This window comes from Danio aesculapii, chromosome 17, assembly GCF_903798145.1.
Source record: "Danio aesculapii chromosome 17, fDanAes4.1, whole genome shotgun sequence".
Classification (NCBI taxonomy): domain Eukaryota; kingdom Metazoa; phylum Chordata; class Actinopteri; order Cypriniformes; family Danionidae; genus Danio; species Danio aesculapii.
The window spans coordinates 42,951,846-42,977,180 of NC_079451.1; the positions used below are offsets into that span (position 1 = coordinate 42,951,846).

At 36.5% G+C, this 25,335-nt stretch overlaps 2 protein-coding genes across 2 annotated transcripts in view; one reads left to right on the plus strand and one right to left on the minus strand.

Moving 5' to 3' along the window:
- The window catches only part of sec23a (Sec23 homolog A, coat complex II component), a 45,967-nt gene that overhangs the window by 19,406 nt on the left and 1,226 nt on the right, over positions 1 to 25,335 (minus strand). The window contains exons 2-12 of the mRNA XM_056476563.1: positions 22,960 to 23,195; positions 22,715 to 22,772; positions 20,747 to 20,833; positions 19,294 to 19,530; positions 18,731 to 18,810; positions 17,820 to 17,964; positions 15,702 to 15,860; positions 15,078 to 15,193; positions 11,984 to 12,107; positions 11,814 to 11,894; positions 11,628 to 11,717 (exon numbers count right to left, since the gene is read on the minus strand). Coding sequence (XP_056332538.1) covers positions 11,628 to 11,717; positions 11,814 to 11,894; positions 11,984 to 12,107; positions 15,078 to 15,193; positions 15,702 to 15,860; positions 17,820 to 17,964; positions 18,731 to 18,810; positions 19,294 to 19,530; positions 20,747 to 20,833; positions 22,715 to 22,772; positions 22,960 to 23,180 — 1,398 coding nt within the window. The 5' untranslated portion in view covers positions 23,181 to 23,195. The remainder of the gene's footprint in view (positions 1 to 11,627; positions 11,718 to 11,813; positions 11,895 to 11,983; positions 12,108 to 15,077; positions 15,194 to 15,701; positions 15,861 to 17,819; positions 17,965 to 18,730; positions 18,811 to 19,293; positions 19,531 to 20,746; positions 20,834 to 22,714; positions 22,773 to 22,959; positions 23,196 to 25,335) is intronic.
- On the plus strand, positions 811 to 7,679 carry LOC130244235 (adenosine receptor A3). Its single transcript, XM_056476564.1, has 3 exons — positions 811 to 1,546; positions 3,964 to 4,117; positions 7,407 to 7,679. The coding sequence occupies exons 1-3, from the start codon at positions 853 to 855 to the stop codon at positions 7,600 to 7,602; spliced, it is 1,044 nt and encodes a 347-aa protein (XP_056332539.1). The 5' UTR covers positions 811 to 852; the 3' UTR covers positions 7,603 to 7,679.

Below are 25,335 nucleotides of genomic sequence, written 5' to 3' on the forward strand. Positions count from 1 at the left end.
ATTTCCAGAAATGATCTGAAAGACCTGTAATACTTACACAATTCTACAATGAAACAAAACATTACCATGTAAATTAAATTAATCACAACTCGACGTGCACTCAATATGTCTATAAACTGACTGCGATCATGATCTAATTAATACGTTTTTATTACTGAACAACTAAGATGAGGTAAAGCAAAACTAACTAATGCAAAACCAGAAGAAAAAAAACCTATAATCCAGAAATGCTTTAATACCTGTATGAAAGGACTCATGTAACAGGATATAACTGGAAGAAAGGCTTAAGCTCCGAGTAAAAGCACTGAAGCCTTAATTAATGATTATGGCTTAGACCGCATTAGTCATTTTTCTTGCCAATTATATTTATAAAAAAACGCACTAGAGTACGAAATGGCTCATAAAAATGGGCCACAGAGATGATATTGAATCTCAAGTGTGGTGTTTGCCGAGCAGCACAACGCTAGCCTCCCCAATGTGCCTTTGTGTCCACAGGAACACACTCTTTAAATGTTAGATGCTTTATTTACCCCGCTACGTGTGATTGTAGCTGTTCACATATCTTTGCCTCTCAAGACAGAATGTTTGCCATTTGCAAACCGACTGAGGCAAGTGCTGATAGTAAAGATGGAGAGGGGCTTGACTAACACTCCCTAAAGACATCAGTGCTTAGTGAAGTGCAGTAGATCCTCGACTCCTAAGGATCAGCATGAGGTTCACTCCTCCCATACAGCAACACCTTCCCTGGTGGTTTGGCAAACATAATGTGACCTCCTCTTTTCACAGCTTCCAGTGTGATTGTCTGTCGTCGATTGAGCGTTTGTGTCTGTAAATGTTAATGCCAATGTAAACATGCAGTGGACGGCGGTGGTTTATGCGGTGTTGATGATTGGTTCCAGTATCTGCTCCGTATTTGGCAACTTGCTATTGCTGTTGGTGATTTTACTCAACCAAACCCTTCAAACGGACACCTGGGTTCTCACGTTGAGCTTCTGCGTATGTGATCTGGCTTTGGGTGTCTCCACCATCCCATTCGGTATCCATAACAGTCTTTTCAAAGTGAAGAGCTACCCTAGCAAGAGCGCCACCTGCCAAGGCAGCGCATTTCTGTTTTTGGCACTTCAGCTCGCCTCGATTCATTCGCTAACCTGGGCTACTGTTGATAAGTTTACAGAGATCTGCTTCGCCCTCAGTTACCCTGTGATTTTCACAGCGTACAGGGCCAAAATCATCCTTGCGATGGTGTGGGTTTACAGCATCCTCAATGCATCCCTGCCTCTCTTTGGTTTTGGTAGTTATGCCTACAGCGAAACAAAGTTTCTTTGCGTTCCCAGCTTCAAACCATCAAGCATTGCCTTCAACATGCTCTTCATGGTGTTGGGAATAATCATTCCCATTGTATTGATGTGCTCCATGTATGGATATATAGTGTATATAGCCAGGAATCAGGTACGACGAGGGACGTTTGTTTGCAACGAAGACCATTGTTTCTATGTACCAGCCAATAATTACTTCAAAAGCTCCATAGTAATGGTGACAACCATAGGTAAGCATAATTAACGAAGGGGACATAAAGCTGTTTTATGGTGTTTGATCCGTCTCAGTGTTTTAGATGTTCATTAAGTGCTTATCTTGCTGGTTTATTTTACTGTGACTTATTGGAGATTTGCTTCCTGCCTTATATAAACAGAATAATTTCAGCAGCAGTATACACAGCCATTCGATATTTTTCATTTTGAAAGACTTCTTATGCTTGCCAAGGCTGCAAATCTTTTATTAAATGTAGAGTAAAACAGTAATTTTGTGATTTATTATTACAATTTAAAATACCCAGAGTGTTTTTAAAATGTAATTTATTCCTGTGATCTCTATCTCACATGATTCAACAGATATAAATTCAATTCAATTTTCTTATCATCTATCTTATTATATAGTTTTGTGGAAGCTGTGAAATGTTTTGTGATTAGTGATAAAGAAAAAGTTTTTTTATATTATATTAAAACATATATATATATAGTAATAGGGCTGCACCATATTGGAAAAATCTAATCTTAAGATATTTTATTTTTCTGTGATAAATATTGCGATATGAATACAGTTTCAGAAGATATAGAGAATAGCTCTATTTGACGGTTTTCTGTGGACAGAAATGTAATAATCATAATGCAAAAAAAATGCTGTCTTACTTTGTTTTGTCTTGTTTCTAGTCCCAATATATATATATATATATATATAAAAATCCTAAACCGAGTACAAATATTGTTTAGTTTTCATCGTCAGAAGAAATAAGTGAAAATTAAGAGTTTTTGCTTGTTTTAAGAAAATGATCTGCCATTGGGGTAAGTGAACTAATCTTGATTTTGCTTTGAAATGTAGATATTTGGATTAGAAACAAGACAAACATTCTAAGAAAGTTTTTTTTTTTTGTTTGTTTTTTTTTTGGCATAAATCATATAAATTTCATATTAATGCAGTGATTAAATACAATTCTGTAGCTCCTGATCAACTGTACTTCAGACTGGACATTGCATATCTTTGCGATGTGACTATTGCAGATGCGCACATTGCGATATCGATGCTGAAACTATATATTGTAACATGATAAAGCTCTTTGCTGAAAATCAGAGTTTTGATCTGCAGTTTAATGTAACTTGAGTCTTAATAATTCATCCTGTTTGATGAAAAATGTTCACATTTAGTAAACATTGAGAAATATGACAATTGAGACATCAAGGTATCTTCTGAAACTAGAAGAACTTGTACAAAATGTGTGATTACTAGAGCTTTCTCTCAGAAAAAAAGAAAGCTCTAGTAATGGAATCTTATTGGTGCCTAACAGAAGCAACTGCAGCATTGAATGGACGTTCTTGAAACTGTATTGTTATTGATAACTGCTAGTAACCCTATTACGTTTCATGACCTTAAAAATCAATATAAAGACCTGCGCTTTAATACTGCAAATTAGATTTGCAAAGAAACATAAATTGCCTTTGTATGAATCAAAACAAACCTTAATTTCTTTAATGGAAGAGTTAAAGCTGAATAAGGAATGAAATGCTGTCAACAAGTGCCAACATTAAATTACTTGGGTGCTGTTTACAATGAACCAACATTACAATTCATGAATACTAGATATTTCTTTCTTAAAGTAACATACTTATTTAGATTTGCCATTTCTAAGTTGACATGTTTTATGTTATAAAAATAATAAACAATGAGTAGAAGATTTTAGCAGGTACATACACTGTAAAACAGTCAACTTTATCAAATGAAATGAGTGTAGATAACTCAAAATTGACTGAAAGTTAATTCTACTCATTTGAAAAGAGTTTTGAACTCAGTGTTGAAGATAATGATTTAATTAAATACCTCATTACTTCAACTTAAAGTCCATAGTACTCACATAGATTTGTTTTTTAACTCAAATGGTTTGTTGCAATCGGTTTCCTCAAACGGTTTGAGTTGCCTTAACTTATTGGGTTTTACAGTACTCTTGGTTTGAGTTCTCTTCATTTATTGGGTTTTACTGTGTTAAAACTGCTTCATTTACTCAAATGGACTAAGTTTACAGTACTCTTTAGGATTAGTTTTTGAACTTAAATGGTTTGTTGCAATCGGTTTTCTCAAATGCTTTGAGTTACCTTAACTTATTGGGTTTTACAGTGTATAAATAATATTACAGACAGGAGTCTTGGACAGATCTTTAAAAAATGTGTAATCATTATTTAGCTCAATGTTAATTGATTAAATTTCAAATTTATTTTAATTGATTGACAACTTAATTATTTAAAATGTATGATGTCTTTAATGACAGAAAAAAACACAACAAGGGTTGAGGTTATGGAGAAAGTAATTAGCTAAATATATCACACAGCGCAGGTCAATATTGCTCTTGAGCTAATGAAATAAGCTTGTCCAAAAAATCTTTAACCGCATCATGTGATTTGTGTGTGTTGTTGACAGTGTGCCTGCTCGTTTGCTGGCTGCCATATATCGTTATCTGTTTCTATGAGACACTGACGGGAATAGAGAGCCCGCAGCCTGCCTCGGCTGTTGCCACATGGCTTGTACTCTTCACTTCAGCTCTCAACCCATGGATCAACTCCATGACTCAAACGTAAGCAACAGAGTACACCGTTTTGGTTCTTGGAAAGCATGTAATGTGGAATTAGGGTTCAAAGGCAGGTGTTATAGTATGTTATAGGGCAGGCAGGTTATAGCATATATACACTGTAAAATATCTTAATTAACAGGTTCTGTATTTTATGATCCACAAGAGATTTCTGTTTATTTATGGGTGTGATTTGCATTATTGGAGTTTCATCCCTGCTCCCTTCACTTTTGATGTTGAAAAGTAAGCTCTGTAGTTTTAACAGTGCCTTTTATTGACGTTTTAGTAGTTTGAGATAATATAATGTGTAAGAAATATAATATACAGTAGAGATCTTTATGTCCAACAGAAAATGTACTGGCAGCTTATTACCAGGTTTTTGTATTGTAATAAACAACACCAACCCAGACAATATCACTTCAAACTACTAAAAATGTTAAGAAAAGTCACTTTTTTCAAACTTTTCAACATCAAAAGCTTTTGGAGGAAAGATCAAGACCCCATAATGCGATTCAAAAGCATAAATAAGTGAAAAAACATGAATCACAAAATACAGATATTTTTAACAGTGTAGTACTACTGACTATGACAATATATTCAATGCAACCAGTAGTCTACTTAAGGTAGAGATTCTGCTCTATTGTTAATATTTTACCTCCTGAATGGGCCAGCATCTATTGAAGAGAATTCGACAATTATCCAAACATGAAGTGTTCATCAAAATACACAGAAAGCATTCATAGACTTATGCCTGGCTAATGTAGGACTCTGATAGGATTTAGAGCTCTTTGATTACAAATTTTGTTAGAATTAATTACAATTCCTAATTGGGGAGTTGATGGATTTGATTCAGAGAATCGATTGCACACTTGTTGTGATTCTTTTTCTATTCTTTATATTCAAATCAAGGCCGTAGTAAGTAATTGCAAGCACATAACTTTTTTTTAATTTTACTGCATGCAGGCTGCACTAACACACAGTGTTTAAAATGCATGTGTACAGCTGTCAAATAAAAACAGCAAACAGTGCACCAAAATAACCATAGCATTATAACACCAAAATAGCAGTGTACAGTTTTTTTATATATATAACAGCAGACTTTTAGCACTATTTAAAAGAAAAATATAATACAATTTTATTTCAAACAAAAAACATGAATGTTATTTTTATGCGTCAGACTGGAGCTTAAGACCATCTGTTGTAGACTATAATTCACATGTAATATAAAAGCATGCCATATAGGAACAAAGAAATGAAACTATTTGTGTATCAATGTCTATATGTGTGTATTAGCTGTAAAATTAGGTTAAAACTTAAAAGAAATACCATTAAATGTAATGTATGAAAGTTAATTATAAGCAATGCATGTTTATATAGTCTGTTATTTGGATTTTACAGCATGACATCCCACAACAAGCGGCCTGAATTTATAGTACAAGTGAACTGATTATTAGAACCAATTCAATGAGGTGAACCATGCATATCTGTTCGCCTTCATTGGAAATATATCTGATCATTATAAGCAAGTGACTTTTGATCAGTATTACACAGCAAAATCCTGAGTACAATTTACTCAGTTTAGATAGTATTTGGTCCCTCTCTAAATTGAGTTAAAGTTCCTCAAGTTAATGAGACAATGAAAGGATTAATAAGGTGATGATTGAGCACTGATGACCTGCTGTTAATAAACAGAAACACAGAAGAGTAACACAAAACTACATCTGACTTCAGGTCACAGCCTTAGATGAAATCAGCTGAAATATAAAACATTGAATTTCTCAAAATCTCAGCAGAGGATCATTCAGCAACTCCACAAACAGCAGCTATACTTATTACCAACTTGTTTGCTCTCATTTAAAGAGGGACAAAATACTCCCTGAACTGAGTAAATTTTACTGTGTAGCCACAGAGGGTCAAATGATTAATCAATTATTTCAAATTGAAAAGGAGTCGATTCCCTTTATAGATTCGATTCCAATGCTTTGGAACTCACAATTTGCTTTTCTTACTTCTCACGTTGCTTTATACAAACTGAAAGATGTAAAACTATTTGGCATGCAGGGGGTTGGGAGTTTAGAGTTACTGTTAAGTCAGTATAAAACTTTTTGCACTGGATATGAAGCAATCAATCACAGAAAACCAGAGTCACACTTTGATTTTTCTAATTAGGGCTGCACAATATATTGTTTCAGCATCGATACTGGAATGTGATCATTCGCAATAGTCACAATTTATCATTTGCACGTATTTTTGATGCCTGTGATTGTATAATGATTTTAAAAGCATTCAGGTATTAGAAATTGTACCATTTATGACCTTAACTACAAATCTATTTTATTGAACTATTTTTATTTTTGTCATTCAGTTACTGTACTTCAATACTGTTAGACTCAGGAAACAATAAAACAATTTACTTTATTGTATCCTGATTCTTGATTGTATTTATAGATTGTCATCCATGAAAATACTTACAACACATGCAAATACGCACTGCAAATAGCACAGACAACAATAGGGTTTATAGATAAGGTTTATAGATAGTTTATTAGATTTTATAGAGATTTTATAGAGATGCATTCCCACTGCAGAATCATCTCAATTGATCCAACATTATAAATTATTTCCAAACAGAGATATTAAGTCATAAGTCAAAGATTTTTCCAATATTGTGCAGCCCTAATTCTAATTTGACTCATTATTAGTGAAATTAAACAATTATAGGAAAATATCTCAATTTATTTTGTGGCCAACTGGTTCAGGTGAAAACCCCTAACACTCTAGCACAAAATAGGTGGGCAATGTGCTTTAAACTTGGGGGGATGGGTAATTAATTAATGTAAGTAATGCATTAAATAAACAACCCTAATTAAGATATAAACCAATCCACTCTTGAATTCCAAGGGTAAACAACTACAGATGGAAGACAGTCAGGAAAATCTATAAGACACATTCTCCCAGATAATGAGCTCTCTATTCTGGGAAGTGTAATCATGGATAGACATTACCTTTTTATTGTTGATTAAGTCTTTCCTTGCCGTTTAACCATTAGATGTGGCAGCCCATGTTAATACCTGCCACGTTCAATACTGTTTGGTAAATAAAAAGTGGCAGGAGCTGAATGTGGAGCAGGACTGGTAAAAGAAAGGTGGTGATACTCATCAGCCAATTTGAGCCACGTCTAGAAAGAGAACATGTAGCGGCTATGAATCACCGTATTGATATGTGGTTGTTATTTAGATTCTAAGAGCTTGCGAGTATGTGGGAGGTTTACCATGACCTTGTTTGTATCTCTCAGGAGGTACAGAGCGGCGCTCCGCAAAAGCCTGAATAAAATCCAGCAGATGTTTGAGTATCCTCGTAAAAGCTCCCTCTCTCAGTGCACAACTATACAGCCACGCAGCGAGAGCAACAGCTCCTCTTCACCGGCCCCCAGTGTTCCTCCGGCACAACTAACAAACAACCAACCCCAACAGGACCTCACGCTGGTCTAAATGCGACCCTCACTGACCTTTACTGGTTTGAATAGCGCAGAGATAATCATGACTTAAGGAAGCATCTACGGCATGGTTTCACCTCAACGCAAGAGGACACTGGGTTGGCGGAGGTAACCTGAAGCGATTTCAGCACTTATGATGTAAAAACTTCTTACAGACAGAAGAAAGCCTGTGCGATATTCTGTAGTAAATCCAAAATGGAAAAAAGACTATTGTATCAGATGAAGCACTGCACTTGAACAGAAATGGTTAATTCTTTCTCCAGATGCAATGTTTTTTGTTGTGAAATACAAGTTGTTAACGTTAAGCAGATTTTTGAAAATGCATTAAAGGGATAGTTTACCCACAGTTCAGAATTACCCCATCATTTACTCTCCCTCATGTGGTTTTAATATAATGTAATATAAATTTAGTAAATATGTTGATGATTCAGTAACTGTGAGTCTCCTCCACGATTAGGATTTGGGGCATAGTCCTGTTGTGGAAGGATTTACTTCCAGGGGTCTGTTCTTAGAATGTGGATTACTCGATTAGCTGGATTTGGTTATTGATCTAGGATTGTTTCGTTCTTCAAAACTCATCTAAGAGTTGTTTTCATAGCAACAGTTCTGGTAGCTCAAACCTGCTTGGAAGCAGGCTTATTTCATATTAACAGGATTATATTGCGTCTTCTCAAGCAAAGGTAATACTGAATGCATGTAATTTTCTTACAGTAGTAACCTATATGATATATACAATGCATCCGGAAATTATTAATAGCGCTTCACTTTTTCCACATTTTTATGTTACAGACTTATTCCAAAATGGATTAAATTAATTTATTTCCTCAAAATTCTACACACAATACCCCATAATGACAATGTGAAAAATGATTTTTTTAAATTGTTGCAAATTTATTTAAAAAAATTTACATAAGTATTCACAGTCTTTGCTCAATGCTTTGTTGATGCTCCTTTGGCAGCAATTACAGCCTCAAGCTCGGCACACCAGTCTTTGGGAATTTTTGCTCATTCCTCTTTGCAGTACCTCTCAAGCTCTATCAGGTTGGATGGGAAGTGACGATGTTGAGCAATTTTCAGATCTCTCCAGAGATGTTCAATAGGATTTAAGTCTGGGCTCTGGCTGGGGCACTCAAGGACATTCACCGAGCTGTTGTGAAGCCACTCCATTGATATGTTGGCGGTGTGCTTTGAGTCATTGTCCTGCTGGAAGATGAACGTTCGTCCCAGTCTGAGGTCAAGAGCACTCTGAAGCAGGTTCATTCAGGATGTCTCTGTACATCGCTGCATTCATCTTTCCCTCTATCCTGACTAGTTTTCCAGTTCCTGCTGCTAAAAACATCCCCACAGCATGATGCTGCCACCACCATGCTTCACTGTAGGGATGGTATTAGCCTGGTGATGAGCAGTGCCTGGTTTTCTCCAAACGTAACGCCTGGCATTCACTCCAAAGAGTTCAATTTTAGTCTCATCAGACCAGAGAATTTTGTTTCTTATGGTCTGAGAGTCCTTCAGATGCCTTTTGACAAAATCCAGATGGGGAGTGTCTTCCGTCTGGCCACTCTACCATACAGGCCTGATTGGTGGATTTGCACAGATGGTTGACCTCAGAAGAACGCTGGAGCCATCAGGTTATTAATCACTACACTGACCAAGGCCCTTCTCCCCCGACCACTCAGCTTAGATGGCCGGCCAGCTCTATTAAAAGTCCTGGTGGTTCCAAACATCTTCCACTTAAGGATGATGGAGGCCACTGTGCTCATTGGAACTCTCAGAGCAGCAGAAATGTATCTGTAACCTTCCCCAGCCTTGTGCCTCAAGACAATCCTGTCACGGAGGTCTGCAGCCGATTCCTTTGTTTTCACGCTTGGTTTGTGCTTTGACATGCACTGTAAATCCTGGGAACTTATATAGTCAGGTGTATGCCTTTTCAAATCATGTGCAATCAAAGGTTGTGAATACTTACGGACATTTGATTTTTCAGGTTTTTTTGTTTTTAATAAATTTGTAATTTCAAAAACTCTTTTTTTCACATTGTCATTATGGGGTATTGTGTGTAGAATTTTGAGGAAATCAATGAATTTAATCCATTTTGGAATAAGGCTGTAACATAAAAAATGTGGAAAAAGTGAAGCGCGATGAATACTTTCCAGATGCACTGTACACTCGGGAAAATAGTAAAAAAAAAGTTTATATATATATTTATAATTTATAATAATTAGTAACATTTAATATTACAAATTAATAATATTTGTTTATATATATATATATATATATATATATATATATATATATATATATATATATATATACACATATATATATATACACATATATATACACACACACACATATACATACATATATATATATATATATATATATATATATATATATATATATATATAAAATAAAGTCTGAGTCTTAAACCTTTATGAGTTTTTTTCTTCTGTCAAACACAAAATAAGATATTTTAAAGAATGCTGGTTGTTGATGTACATTGACTTCCATAGTAGGAAAAACGAATTATGGAGATCAGAGGTTCCCAGCAACCAGAATTTTTGAAAATATGTTTAGTGTTCAACAGAAGATACTCAACTGCTTGAACAAGTGAAGGGAGAGTAAATCATGACAGAATGTAACATTTTTTGGTGAACTATCCCTTTAACTTACTTTAATAGCAACTTTGTATAATTTGGATGATTTTGCATTGTTTGAATGTCTTAATCTGACGGGATGAATTCCACTGACTACTGTATGTAGCTTTTTAAACTTAAAAGCTCATGACATCCTAAAAAATGAATCATGCAAAATGTATGATGGCAAATAAGACCATGCATCCTTACAGTGCATTATTGCTACTTATGTGTGACGTCACGCAAAGCGTTTACCGGGTCCAGGCGCTCTATCAAACTGTACAGTGAGGCTCAACAAATGGTAGCAATAAACATTTACAAAGCACTGTAATGCATTCGAAAATCATGATCACAATATGTATATCCATGCCTGATATTCGATAGTCAGAAGGTGATTATTAATCAGGGTTTCTGCAGGTTTCTTCAAATAAAATTTAAGACTTTTTAAGACACTTTTTAGACCATTAGTAATGAAATTTAAGACTCATACAGGGCTAAACACCAAGGAGTTTTTCTAATGGCCCGGTTACTTCTGTAAATAGTTTTTGTCTTAATGGAAGATTGTGTAAAGGGATTTCTTTCCCTGATTAGGGAATTTATTTTGTGGAATTTGCTGTAAAATGTCTAACAGCTGTTGTGAATTGTCTCTCTCTATGCAATAAAAAAACTTAAATATAAAAAAACAGAAGTTTTAAGATGATTGGGTGTTGGCCAGATTGGGTAGCTTTACTTGGACAGAGAAATTAAGACCTGTTTAAAATGATTTAAGACCTACAACACAATATTTTAGTGAATTTAAGACTTTTTAAGGCCTCAAATTTAGTTTTTTGCATTTAAGACCCTGCAGACACCCTGTTAATATTTTAATCGTCTGATATTTTTATATATTGTTAAAATACAGTTGTCTGTTACGCAGCATGTTCAGAGACTGTAGTGTACACCATGATCTTGTATAAAATTCACTTTAATGTGTGATATGAGTGAAAAGTGGTCAATAACAAATAGTTTCTCAATTCAAATGAATAGCAGCTTGGACCCAGAAACAATGTCACGATTTAACAAGTGGATAAAGAGGAGACCAACCTCAAATCATTCTCTGAAAACTCACACATTGTTCCTCAATATATTTTGCAGCATTTTTAATTATTTACAATTCTATCATATGTAAATCACTAAAAGCAATGAAAGGACAAAACTACTGCAGTGAAGCATTGCTTTCAATTGAAATGCAGTAAGAGAATGTATTGTATGAAGAAAGTTTGCCACCTAGTGGACCACCTGCATTTAAGGTGCTTATTTTAATGCATATTTTTTGAATACCGGTTTGTAAGTCTAACATTATATTCTCTCTTAAATAAAAGCAATGCAAGCCTTTACTTATATCTACCTGATTCACGACCTCAAAGTAGAATCCGAGGGTGGTATTTGGGTCTAGTCCACAGATTTTCCACTGACTTGTGCCACCAGTTCCCATTTCCTACAAGAAGTCAAAATGAATGTCAGTATATTCTCTGTGAAGACAACAAGGCAACTCTGAACAGCCTATTTGATTTAAAACAGATGGTTTACTTACATTTTCTGACACGCAGGGTCCTTTAGCATTCAGGGAGACGCATGGGCCGATTGCACCAGAAATTTTGATCTCTCTAGAAGTCTGATTTAACAGAAAACCCCACAATATTGAGTTATTTAACCAGTCAAAATGTCTTTTTAAAATATTTGGTGAAAAGAAAAGCAAGCCACCTTAATCTCCAGAGTCCCTGCTAATGCCATTTTAAAGCAGCCCTGCACATCCTTGGTGAAAACTCTCTGAAAAGTTTGCTTGAATAAAGATGTGTTGAAAGAGTCCGCCATGACCATGTAGCCCCTGCCAGTTACAGAGAAGCAGAAAGATATTAAAGTATAAATTCAGTAAAGTATAAATTCAGTACAATTATCCTTTAATAAAACACCCAATGAGAGACTTCTTTTGTACAAAAGACTAGAAATCCTGCAAAGTAAACAAAATAAATGAGTAAAAAAGTGATCAAATCCAGGTGGATATATTACAATGTGTATTTCTTTTCTGTTGTGAACAGAATATGCTGTTTTCTGTTAGAGGACACACTTTTTACATACTTGTTATAAGGGCTGTGCGATTAATCAAAACTGAATCGCAATTGCAATCTGAAACGTTGCGATTAGCTAATCGCAAGAGGCTGCGATATGAAATATATGTATTCAGCCCACAGCAATCGCGTGACCGCCGTCTGTGTGTGATAGTCTTACTAGCTTATTGAGTAAGCAAACTTTCGTTCTGCCCAATGAGAATTGTGCAACCAAACTTTGCAGCCCACAATAAAAAAAACAGACAAACGGGTGGGTGGGATGATGGCATTTGCTGCTTTAGAAGCATTAATAGTTGAATTAATATCAAAGAAAAACAAGACATCGGTAATATGGGAATATTTTGGATTCAAAGGCACAGACGCCGAACAAAATCAGGTAATTAGTAAGAATTACAAAACAGCAACCAGCACCTAAAAAAGCACTATAATGCTATATGAGGAGTGTCTTGCTAAAAAGTCAACTGAAAGTATTGCCAGTGACACTCAGTCTAGTAGCAAGCAACAGCAAAGTGCAATTTCAGAGTTGTTTCAGCCATGAAAGTTTGCGGAGTGATCTGTATTTTTATAATAAATGTTTTTGTTTGTTTGTATAATAAAGCTACACTATCTCCCTAATTTGAGTTCAACTTGTTTACTGAAAGGTATGGTCATTTTATTTGTTTACTGTTTGCTTTAGAGAAAAATGAGTGTTTAATTTCTGAATATATAAAAAAAATATTAAATAAATGTTGGAGTAAGTTAATATCTTTTCAGTTCTTTTTTTTTTTTTTTTATCTAACACACACTGCATTTTAGCAGTAAGAAGCTACGATACAGATTGAGCTGAAGCTTGACTACAAAATTATATCACAAATCAAAATCTCAATAGCTGTCAAAAAAAAAAAACTCCTCAAATGGCACAGCCCTACTTGTTATCAATTGCTCAAAATCTTTTTTATTTCCCTCATGGTCTTTAACTTTCTCTCTTTTAGTCAAAAACCAATGATGCTGTTTTTAATCTGATGAAATGTGCATCCTTATGTTTACATCATGTTTTGTAAAATGATGTTTGCACTCAGCTCCATACATTCATTCACTAAGTTTAAAATTAAAATAAAGTTTTAAAGATTTAAACTGAAACTACTGAGAACAAAAATATCAAGATTTCAACATGTTTTAATATGCACCAATGTCTTGTCAGATATCTTAATGTAAACCCTAAAAAAATAATACCAAATGAATAAGATCAAATTCAAATGTTATTTGACATTATCTGTTTCCATTCAACTATTTTGATGCACATTTTGGATATGCGTATAAAACCGGTTGATTGAAATGCCAAGATGCACATGAATTTTGAAAATGTGCATAAAAACATATATGCATAACTGAGTAGGATAAACCTTTTATTTGATAAGAACAGATGAGCATAAACTGCGATAGAAGCACTTTTACAGAACAAATTCCAGTATGCGCATCAAAAAAAAAGTCATGTGATTTTGTTATAAGAGATCATGTGATGATAAAAATGTGTGTGAATGGACAAACCAGCAGGCTGGGCACACTGTAAAACATCTGAAATGTTGTTTTGGTCATTCAAAAATTCCTTAACCACTTCAGAATTAGTGTTATTATATTATTAATGACCTCCAGAAAAAAGCGTCTGTGCTCCGCGTCTTACACCTTCAAACGCCACAGTGTGTTCACTGCGTGTCAGGATTGTCTTCTGAGGCGCAAGTCATTTATTAAATGAAGAAAAGATTGACGCAGCTTCTCCCATCGCAGCAAATTCTCTTTTTACTGTTGATACTTGCCGCCAGTTAATCAGGAAGTGACGATTTTGTTCTCTTTGACTCGTTGGATGGAAACTCTGCTTTATTCGCACGTCTTTTATGCAATAATCCAGTTTAGCGCATAAAGTTCATTCGCATTTTTGGACGGAAACAAAGCTACTGACATGCACAGAATGAAATGCTTAAATGCAGTGCTTCCCACAGGTTTGAAATGTACTTGTCACAAACAATATTTTAATTTATTATGACACTGTTATAGAGTGTTTTTAAAAGTTTTAAAAATATATACTGATTTCAAAAAAAAAAAAAAAAGAGAAATCCACTATTTTTCTTACTTTTATGCCATTTAGTAGCCATGAGCACCCACTGACAGGTCAAATCTGCGGCTGACATTTTGTACAGTATTGCCAAAGCATTTTACATATGTGTAAAATATGTAATATATTAACATCAAACTAATGCAATCTACTGCAAATGAAAAATAAATGACATCAAAGAAATAAAAACAGACAATCTGTCTAAAAAAAATTATAATAATAACAAGAATAAATAGTTGAGATTATTTAAATAAGGCCAATGAGTTGATTAAGCATTTCTAATGGTGAACAAATATTTTGCAGCCAGTCTACTCTCAGAGTAAATTAACACTCTTCTGAGTCGTTTAGATCAAAGAAGAAATTATTTAATGTTTCTCTCGCTCTCGCGGCTGTGCACTCGCTGTCATTAGGAAATTGGTAAACGAGAGAAGATTTTCCACTGGTTAGTCAATCGCGTATGTTTGGGTAATGGATGGACACAAAAAAAGTAAAAGAATGATAATAATAGTTAAAAAAATGTCACCAAATATACTTGGGGGGCTGTGAATATAGCTAGGTGGCCCACCCAAGTAAAGTGCATGCATGGTAAGCACGGTTAAACGTATATGTTTAAATGTAAATGTAAAATAGAGTCACTTACCCTGTATAGTTGGTGCAGCACTTCATTTCCAGTAATCCTGTCTGATCCAGAGCGCACGCATAAATATCAATGATGTGTCCGTTGGCGGCTGCACGATTGGCCAAGGCTTCGTAGTGCTACAAGGCAATAAATATTATTTTAAATGTGTACAATAACTTCAAGATTGTATTCCAGCAGCTTAATGTGCAGAGAAGGACTCTGTTAGCCTTAAGGTCATGAGTTTGATTCCCTTACATAAAGCATGACTGCAATATAAGACACCTTGAATGCGTCAAATGCTTAAATGTCAGCAAAAATTAGGATAATGGATTTTGAAGACGAGGTGGCATGGTGGCTCAGTGGTTAGCACAGTCACCTCACAGCAAAAAGATCGCTGGTTCCAGTACTAGCTGGGTCAGTTGCATTTCTGTGTGGAGTTTGCATGTTCTCCCCATGTTCGTGTGTGTTCCATAGTCCAAAGACATGCGCTATAACTGAATTGGGTAAACTAAATTAGTCATAGTGTATGTGTGTGAATGAGTGAGAGAGTCTATGGGTGTTTCCCAGTACTGGGTTCCAGTTGGAAGGCTGGACGCTGGCACTTTATCTAACCCTGTCATAGACCACAAACACAGGAAGACTTACTTTAGTGGCTTTCTTCATGAACTTGGCATTGTCTTTCTCGATGTCATGCCAGGATCTAATAGGTGTTTTCAGCTCATCTCCTACCACCATGCCAGGACCCTGAGTGGCGGGTCCACCGATGAAAGCCATGATACGGGCGCCAGTGTTGGGGAAAGTGCACTACAAGAGACAGGTACATGAAAGGAAACATTTAAAGTGATAGTTCACCCTAAAATTTAAATGTACTCACTATTTACACTTCCTCAAGCGGTTCTAAACCTTTATGAGTTTTTTTATTCTGTCGAACACCAAAGAATATACATTGAAGAAACCAGTAAACATTGACTTCCATATTAGGAAAAAGAAATACTATGAAAGAAAATGGTTACAGGTTTTCAGCTTTCTTTAAAATATCTTCTTTAGGCTCTATTTATACTAATATGTTTTAGTTTTAAAACAACGCTTTAGAATGAAAACTATTCACGTCCACACTGGTGTTTCACCCAGCGTTTCTGAACAGATCTTCGTCCACACTACACTGCTGAAAACGCACATCACGTGACCACACACACACTCCGGCATGCACTGCAGTGTATTCGCACGTCTGAGCTCCAGGCAGTCAGAGGGTACTTTGAGCACACCTCCTCACATGAGAGCAGTGCACATCAGACAGTTCATTAAGGATCTTTCGCTGAATCTAGCGAACTATAGTTGTTAAACATGATATTTAATTCATCTTGTCTCTATCTAGTGACTCTTTTGTCTTTTGAATCTATTACTTGCTTTCAGGTAACGTGTTTTGTCTGAACGCAAAGATAAGTTAATATATTAATTTCTGTAACCACGTGCACTGATTCTACACATTTTCTGATTGCTTGCCTTTATTTTTTCATATATTGTATAAACTTATCGTATTATTAATGGCCATTATTGATTATTAAAACTGATATTCAGCAAAAGAGACAGGGTGTGTTTCGTATTTTTCACTGAAAATGAAAGGAGGGAGTTACGTTAAAGGCTCCAGTTTTTTCTAAATTTTCATACAGTGAAGATGACGATCATATAAATATGTAGCCACACATTTTATTGTTAAGATAGTGAAACAACATAGCCAGGGTAATGTGAATGAGGTTATAAAGTAGCCTACACTGGTCCCTTTAAAGATTTACCCGACATGTCCTCGGGATTTTGCTTTCCAAATCAAACTTGCAAAGTTTGAACTTAAGAAAAAGGTGCAATACTGAAATTTGTGCACTTTATATTGAGGAAAAAGCTCCGCCTCCATTTTCAGATGTCTCCAAATTCCCCCCAAAACCAAAACAGTCTCCTCAGCGTTTTCAAAAAGCTCTGTTTTTAAGGCTAGAAAACTCCAGGGTAGTGTGGAAGGAAGGCATAACCGTAGCAAAACTTGTGCATTTTAAAACGAAAACACATTGGTGTAAACGGCCTTAGTGTTCAACAGAATAAAGAAACACGAATGATGAGTAAATGATGAATATTCAGTTTTAGGCAAACTATCCCTTAAAAAAGCACAAACCAAAGATGATCAGTATGTGAGCAAATAAAACCGTTTCTCATTACAAAATATTACTTTCTGAACAACAGTGAATGAAAAGAAATGATAGTTTCTTCAATAATGTTTCAAATGCATCCCAGGATGCACTTCATAAAACTATTCTGAAGCCTTATATTTTGCTCACAAATTGGTCACATTCTCATACATCTATGTGTTATTTCATAATTTTGATAACTTTATTATAAGACCAAAGTGTGTGGAAAACATAAGGATGCACCAAATATTTGGCTGTTGAAAAGTAACGCTCAAAAACAATCATCACTTTCCTTGTTCACTAAGGAAAAATGTACTGTTAATAAAATCTGGTTATTTTGTTGGCTTGTGGTTTTTTTAAATCAGTACAATTTTATTCTTACAAAATCACTTAATATAAATTAATACAATAATAATTAATTATTGCAAAGCGGTTTTGGTTTTTGGCCAGATGTGTCCAGAATTTTCTTTTTGTTGCATCCCTAAAAACAAATTTGGATGTGTAAAGCTGCAGCTGCCGGCAAATGTGTGATAATACCAGCAGACCTTCTGAGAAAATAAGGCTAATGTTGATTTGTGAATAACCTCACCTCTAACAGCCCAACAGCAATAGAAAGAGCCACTCCGAGTGATCTCAGCGGACGCTTTCCTTGAGTGACGGGCCAGGGGTCTCTCTGCAGCTCACCCAGCAAATCTGTCAGGTTCATATCTATCTTCTGCACCGGCTGGAGAAACCTGAGCACACATATATTAATAATCAAAAACATTACAACACAGCCACAGCAATAAATTAAATTCTTGCATATATTAACTTGAATATGCAAAGAAATCATTGATCTATATACTGTGAAGATTTAAAGTGCCTCTATTACGCTACTTTAAAGGTCTACATTAAGTTTGCATCCATCCAAGGTAACAAAGAAAAAAAACAATTCTCTCACTGCCGCATCAGCTCTTTTCTCTCTGTGCTCAGCTCACTGCTTATAGCACATGTCAGAGCTCAGAAGACTTTTTTAGGCATCAATTAAATTTTTTTAGGTATCAATTCAGGATGTCTTCGGGGTCTTAAGCCTTAAATTCACTGAAATTTGTGTCTTGTAGGTCTTAAATAATGTAAACAGGTCAAATTTTCCTCTGTTCATGTACAGCTACCCAATCGGGCCAACACACACCCAATCACCAACAAATATTAACTTGACTTCTAGTTGATCATTTGGAAAAGTGGCAGAAGGTAGATTTTTCTGATGAATCATCTGTTGAACTGCATCCCAATCATCACAAATACTGCAGAAGACCTATTGGAACTTGCATGGACCCCCTGTAGTTTGTGCATGAAGTAAAGCGGGAATCACTGAGAATTGTTCCGAATTGTTTTATTATCTCAGAAGACAGCTCGATTTACTGAGCACTTATAAACTTTGCAGAACTTTTGCATAACACTTTACATATTCAAAAAAGCACTTTAAAGTTGGAAGGCAGCAATAAAACTTGTTTAGCTCACCTGTTTGATGGAGGAACCTGAGGCTGTTGTGGACCTCGGCCTGCCTGTGCTGCAGCTGGTTTAGTTAACCCAAGCATCTCCTGTACACAAGATTTACACCATTAAATCAGTGTAAATTAAGAGACACGCGAGTTCACCCAAAACTGAAAACTACGTCATAATTTACTCACCCTTCAGTCGTAGTTTAAAACCCTTTTGACTTTTTTTTATTAAGCATAAAAGAAGATATTTTGAAGAATGAACTGATAGCCATTGAAAGAGTGAATTTTCTAATGGATGTCACTAAGGTCATCAAATAATCTAGGCCCTTAAACCTTTAACTTTATTAATAATAAAGACATCCATCAGAAAATCCACTTCGTCACCATTGACCTCCATATTAGGAAAAACAAATACTATGGAAATCAATAGTTACCAATAACCAGCTTTCTTCAAAATATCATCTTTTGTGTTTGACAAAATAAATAAACTCAAAAGGGTCTGGAACCACTTGAGGGTTAGTCAGTTTTCATTTTTGGGTGAATGATCTCTTTAAAATGAGCTTCATTTGGAATAATCTCTACCTGGAGCTGCTTGGCATTGAGGTCTTTGGTCCCTCTGAAAACGTAGCTCTTAGAGATACCTTCACAGCCCAGCTCATGAACCTGAACCATCCGTCCAAATGTAATAAGGCCCACCAGAGCCGTAGGGGGCAGCAGACTGAGCGACATCTGGAGCGACTCTTTCAGCGCCTGCAGATCATCATCTTCCATGCACGTGTCCACCACATACAGGAAGTTCAGGGGCATTTGTGGACCACGCTATTAGAAACACAATCATTCAATCAAAGGTTAAATATAATAGCAATAAGCATTATAACATTATCTAAAATAAGAACTTTAAATAAACTTTCATATTAATTAAAATATTATACATTTGAGACATGAGATCAAATTGTTAAGAAAATTATAATGACCGAAATAATTGATTAATTTCTAATATATTTCCAATAGCTGTTTGCTGTGCTTATATACCACCCTACACTTCCTGACAAATGTTGTCGCCTATCCAAGTTTTAGGAACAACGAATAATAACTTGACTTCTAGTTGATTATTTGGCATCAGAAGTGGCTTATATGAAAGGCAAAGGCCTCTAGATTATGCTTATCTTACCAAAATAAAATATGATCATGTCTTGATATTTAATTAGGACAGTAAGGTCTGACTTTGCTTAGACAAAAGTCTTGTCACTTAACAGAAATAATGTACAGTATAGAATATAAAGTCATGGTGCAGTGGAAAAATTTTTATATTGTGTCTGACTCCCATGAGCTTGGAGGACTGCATCCATACATCTCTGCAATGACTCTAATCACTTATTAATAAAGTCATCTGGAATGGCAAAGAAAGCGTTCTTGCAGGACTCCCAGAGTTTATCAGGATTCTTTGGATTCGTCTTCAATGTCTCCTCCATCTTACCTCAGACATGCTCAATAATGTTCATATCTGGTGACTGGGCTGGCCAATCCTGGAGCACCTTGAACTTCTTTGCTTTCAGGAACTTTGATGTGGAGGCTAAAGTATGAGAAAGAGCGCTATCCTGCTGAAGAATTTGCCCTCTCTTGTAGTTTATAATGTATTGATACCTCAGGCTGTTGATGTTGATGATCTGCACTCTGCAGATCTCTCTCACGCCCCATACTGAATGTAACTCCAAACCATGATTTTTCCTTCATCAAACTTGACTGATTTCTTTGAGAATCTTGGGTCCATGCAGGTTCCAGTAGGTCTTCTGCAGTATTTGTGATGATTGGGATGCAGTTCAACAGATGATTCATCAGAAAAATCTACCTTCTGCCACTTTCCCAAATGATCAACTAGAAGTCACGTTAATATTTGTTGCTCTTACAACTGAGATCGACGACAAGACTTTTGTCAGGTAGTGTAGATTCATATTTAAGAATATACAATGGTTATTTATCCAATTCTACTGTTCACTATTTATATACCTTAATAATGAGTAATTAAAAGCTTTACCTGGACAACATATTCAATAGTGGAAAACTGTGGAAGAAGCTCAGCGGGTTGGTTGACTTCGGATATTCCAGCATAGGTTGGTGGGAACTAAAAGAGGGCATGGATATATTTGACATGGGATGTAGTTTAGTATTATTTGTTAAAAAAACACTTTAAAAATGCAAAGCTCTTTTCTAAAGCTGCCTAGTTAGCCTAATTAACCTAGTTAAGCCTTTAAATGTCACTTTAAGCTGTATGGAAGTGTCATGAAAAATATCTAGTCAAATATTATTTATTGTCATCATGACAAAGATAAAATAAATCAGTTACTAGAAATGAGTTACTAAAACTATTATATTTAGAAATGTGTTGAAACAAATTTCTCCGTTAAACAGAAATTGGGGAAAAAATAAACAGAGGGGATAATAATTGACTTCAACTGTATATAATTTTAACAATAATTACTTTAAATATGTAGAGGCTGCAAAAATATGTGACCCTGGATCACAAATTCAGTCTCTTGCTGCATGTGCATATGTTGTGCAACAGCCAAAAAACATTATGACCATAATTACTAATTTAGCTTATGGCAGAAATCACTCGAATATTAAGTAAAGACCATGACCAGTAAAGAAGAAATTAAGTAAAGCTCAAAAATATATTTCGGAAATTACCTTGCATAAATATATCAAAACTCAATTTTTGATTAGTAACATTTGAATTGCGAAACACTTAATTTAAACAATTTTATAGGCAAGTTTCTCAATACTTTGATTTTATTTGAACCCTCAGATTCCAGATTTTGAATCTGGATAATCAGCCAAATATTGGCCCATCCTGGCAAACCATACATCAAATGATAAACCTATTTATTCACTATATTTATTTCAATATATTAACTTCATGCATGTATAAATCTGAATTTCCAAAACTTGACTGGTTTTGTGGTCCAGGCTCACACAAAGATTTCATTCATTTATTTTCCTTCAGCTTAAGGCTGATTTATACTTCTGCATGGAGTGATCGGCATGAACCACGGCGCCTGCCTTGCACATAGCCGTGCAATTACACTTCTGCATGCTGTTTGTGTTGCTCTGCAATAACGCTTCCAAAATGCAAGCTGGCTGTAGAATTTTATGTTCCTCTGTGTCGAGTTTCTCCGCAGGTGTTTTGTTTTTTCTGAACGCTACAAGTAGTTCAAACTCAGATGTGCATCAACTTTAATCATAAGGTAAACACAAAACAAAAGTTTCCATCTGGAGCTCTTTCACAGGAAACACAGGAAACACTCACAGCCCTCAGCACCACCCACACTCATTAGCCCTACCAAGCCAACCAATCACAGAGCCTGTCGTGGCGTTGCAACGTGTAGTTACATTTTTTGAGAGGTGCGTGTCAGTATCGGCGACAGCCATGGTGATGGGTATGCAAACCATCCACGTGTGCTTGATGCAGAAGTATAAATCAGCCTTCAGTCCCTTATTTATGAGGGGTCACCACAGTGAAATGAACCACCAACTATTCCAGTATATGCTTTACGCAGCGAATGGCCTTACAGCCACAAACCAGTACTGGGAAACACCCATTCACACATACCCTCATACACTACGGCCAATTTGGTTTATTCAATTCACCTACTGCTCATGTGTTTTGACTGTGGGGGAAACTGGAGCACACAGAGAAAACCCACACAAACATGCAAACTCCACACAGAAATGCCAACTGGGACTCAAACCAGCAACCTTCTTGCTGTGAGGCAAAAGTGCTAACCACCTAGCCACCATAACACCCCACATACAGACTTCACTGCCTTAGGTTGCACATTGGGCAGTAACAATATCTGGAATAACAATTGTGGAAATATAAATTTTTTTGGATTTTTATTTGGATTTTTTATTTAATTTAGAGAAGTTGTGGACAGATTAACCGGGCTGTCCAATTAAATGTTAATCTCAGCTCTGTAACTCTGGAGAACAGCAATGACTTTACCTGATTTCTCTGATAGCAGAAGTTGCATGCCCAGAGTTTTGCTCTGTAATCCACTTGACTGATTGTTCAAACAGTGGGAAAAGAAAAAAAAACAGAAGCACAATAATATTAGAGCATCACGTATAATGTATCCAGCTTTCATAATAAATGTGTTTATTTGGAAATTACTGCCACGGATAAGGAGCAGATCCTCCATCTGTGAACTCATTATGCTGCCGACTCTGACTCTGATCTCTCAGACTTACCACAGAGGATTGAGCACAGCTCGGCACGTGGCCCGACTGCACAGCACCGGCTCGTACTGAATGGGGGGGAGATCCGGACGCTCTTTCAGTGGGGTGAACAGCGAGGCCACCGGCACCACCATACGCGTGGCTTCCAGACGACTGGACGGCCAAACGTTCCAGCTGAAACGGACGCCATCGCGGTCTTCGTTCTGCTGGATGAACTCCTGGAAGGTCGCCATCGCACCCTCTGGAATCTGTGAGTTGTACAAAAGTTGTGGAGAAATGCATGCAGTGATGTATTGAACACATGCAGTATGATCTCTGTGTGTGTGTGTGTGTGTGTGTGTATATAGAAACAGACCAGCCCAGTCTGATTCAGTGTTACCCTTTGGACACAGGGCAAACTATAATGTCACATCACATATCATTAAAAGCTGGAATGAGATAAGAGATATAAGATCTGATCTGAAAACACTTAAGTACACATTTCACTAAGCAGACATTCTGAGTAGACATTTCACTTATATAATTGCGACTGTTGCAGATATAAAGCTACTATATTAAAGGGACAGTTCACCAAAAAATGTTCTGTCATCAATGAAAGCTGGAAATCTGTAACCACTGACTTCTAAAGTATTAGTTTGTCTTTCTATGGATGTCAGTGGTTACAGGTTTTCAGGTGTCAGAAAGTCATAACTGTTTATAACCACTCAAGGGTGAGTAAATAGTGTGTACATTTTCACTTTTGGGGCAACACAGTGGCGCAGTAGGTAGTGCTGTCGCCTCACAGCAAGAAGGTCGCTGGTTCGAGCCTCAGCTGGGTCAGTTGGCGTTTCTGTGTGGAGTTTGCATGTTCTCCCTGCGTTCACGTGGGTTTGCTCTAGGTGCTCCGGTTTTCCCCACAGTCCAAAGACATGCGGCACAGGTGAATTGGGTAAGCTAAATTGTCTGTAGTGTATGTGTGTGAATGAGTGTGTGGATGTTTCCAAGAGATGGGTTGCGGCTGGAAGGGCATCCGCTGTGTAAAAAACGTGCTAGATAAGTTGGCGGTTCATTCTGCTATGGCGACCCCCGATTAATAAAGGGACTACGCCGAAAAGAAAATGAATGAATGAATTTACACTTTTGGGTGAACTACCCCTTTCAGTTTTGCGTAACGGCTTATATTATTTGTGTCTGGTCATAACTAAAATGCCAAAAATCCTGTCTAGGAAGATGGTTAATAAAGTACTGATTCATAAACAGAATATTTCTAAATTTCTGATCAATCAATCAAAAAATAAATAAAATACAGTCATTTTGAACAGGAATAGTTTGATAATGCCTTAAGAGTTTTTACCAATCTCCTTGAAACTACTGTTTTAGCTATTTGTCAGCGATATGTTTAAAAGTTTATTTTGAGCACTTATTCTTTTATATATTTGAATAATTGATGGTCAGAATAAATGAACCTTTTTCATGTTTACATACACTCACCGGCCACTTTATTAGGTACACTTGTCCAACTGCTCGTTAATGCAAATTTCTAATCAGCCAATTACATGGCAGCAACTCAATGCATTCAGGCATGTACACGTGGTCAAGACGATCTGCTGCAGTTCAAACCGAGCATCAAAATGGGCAAGAAAGGGGATTTAAGTGACTTTGAACGTGGCATGGTTGTTGGTGCCAGATGGGCTGGTCTGAGTATTTCAGAAACTGCTGATCTACTGGGATTTTCACGTACAACCATCTTAAGGGTTTACAGAGAATGGTCCGAAAAACAGAAAATATCAAGCGAGCGGAAGTCCGGTGGGCACAAATACCTTGTTGATGCCAGAGGTCAGAGGAGAACGGCCAGACTGGTTCCAGCTGATGGAAAGGCAACAGTAACTCAAATAACCACTCGTTACAACCGAGGTCTGCAGAAGAGCATCTCTGAGCAAACAACACATCCAACCATGAGGTGGATGGGCTACAGCAGCAGAAGACCACACCGGGTGCCACTCCTGTCAGCTAAGAACAGGAAACTGAGGCTACAATTAGCACAGGCTCGCCAAAATCGGACAATATAAGATAAGAAAAACGTTGCCTGGTCTGATGAGTCTCAATTTCTGCAGTGACATTCAGATGGTCGGGTCGGAATTTGGTGTCAACACCATGAAATCATGGATCCATCCTGCCTTGTATCAACAGTTGAAGCTGGTGGTGGTGGTGTAATGGTGTGGGGGATATTTTCTTGGCACACTTTTGGGCCCGTTAGTACCAATTGAGAATCGTGTCAACACCACAGCCTATCTGAGTATTGTTGCTGACCAAGTCCATCCCTTTATGACCACAGTGTACCTTCAGTGTATCTTCTGATGGCTACTTCCAGCAGGATAACGCACCATGTCATAAACCGTGAATCATCTC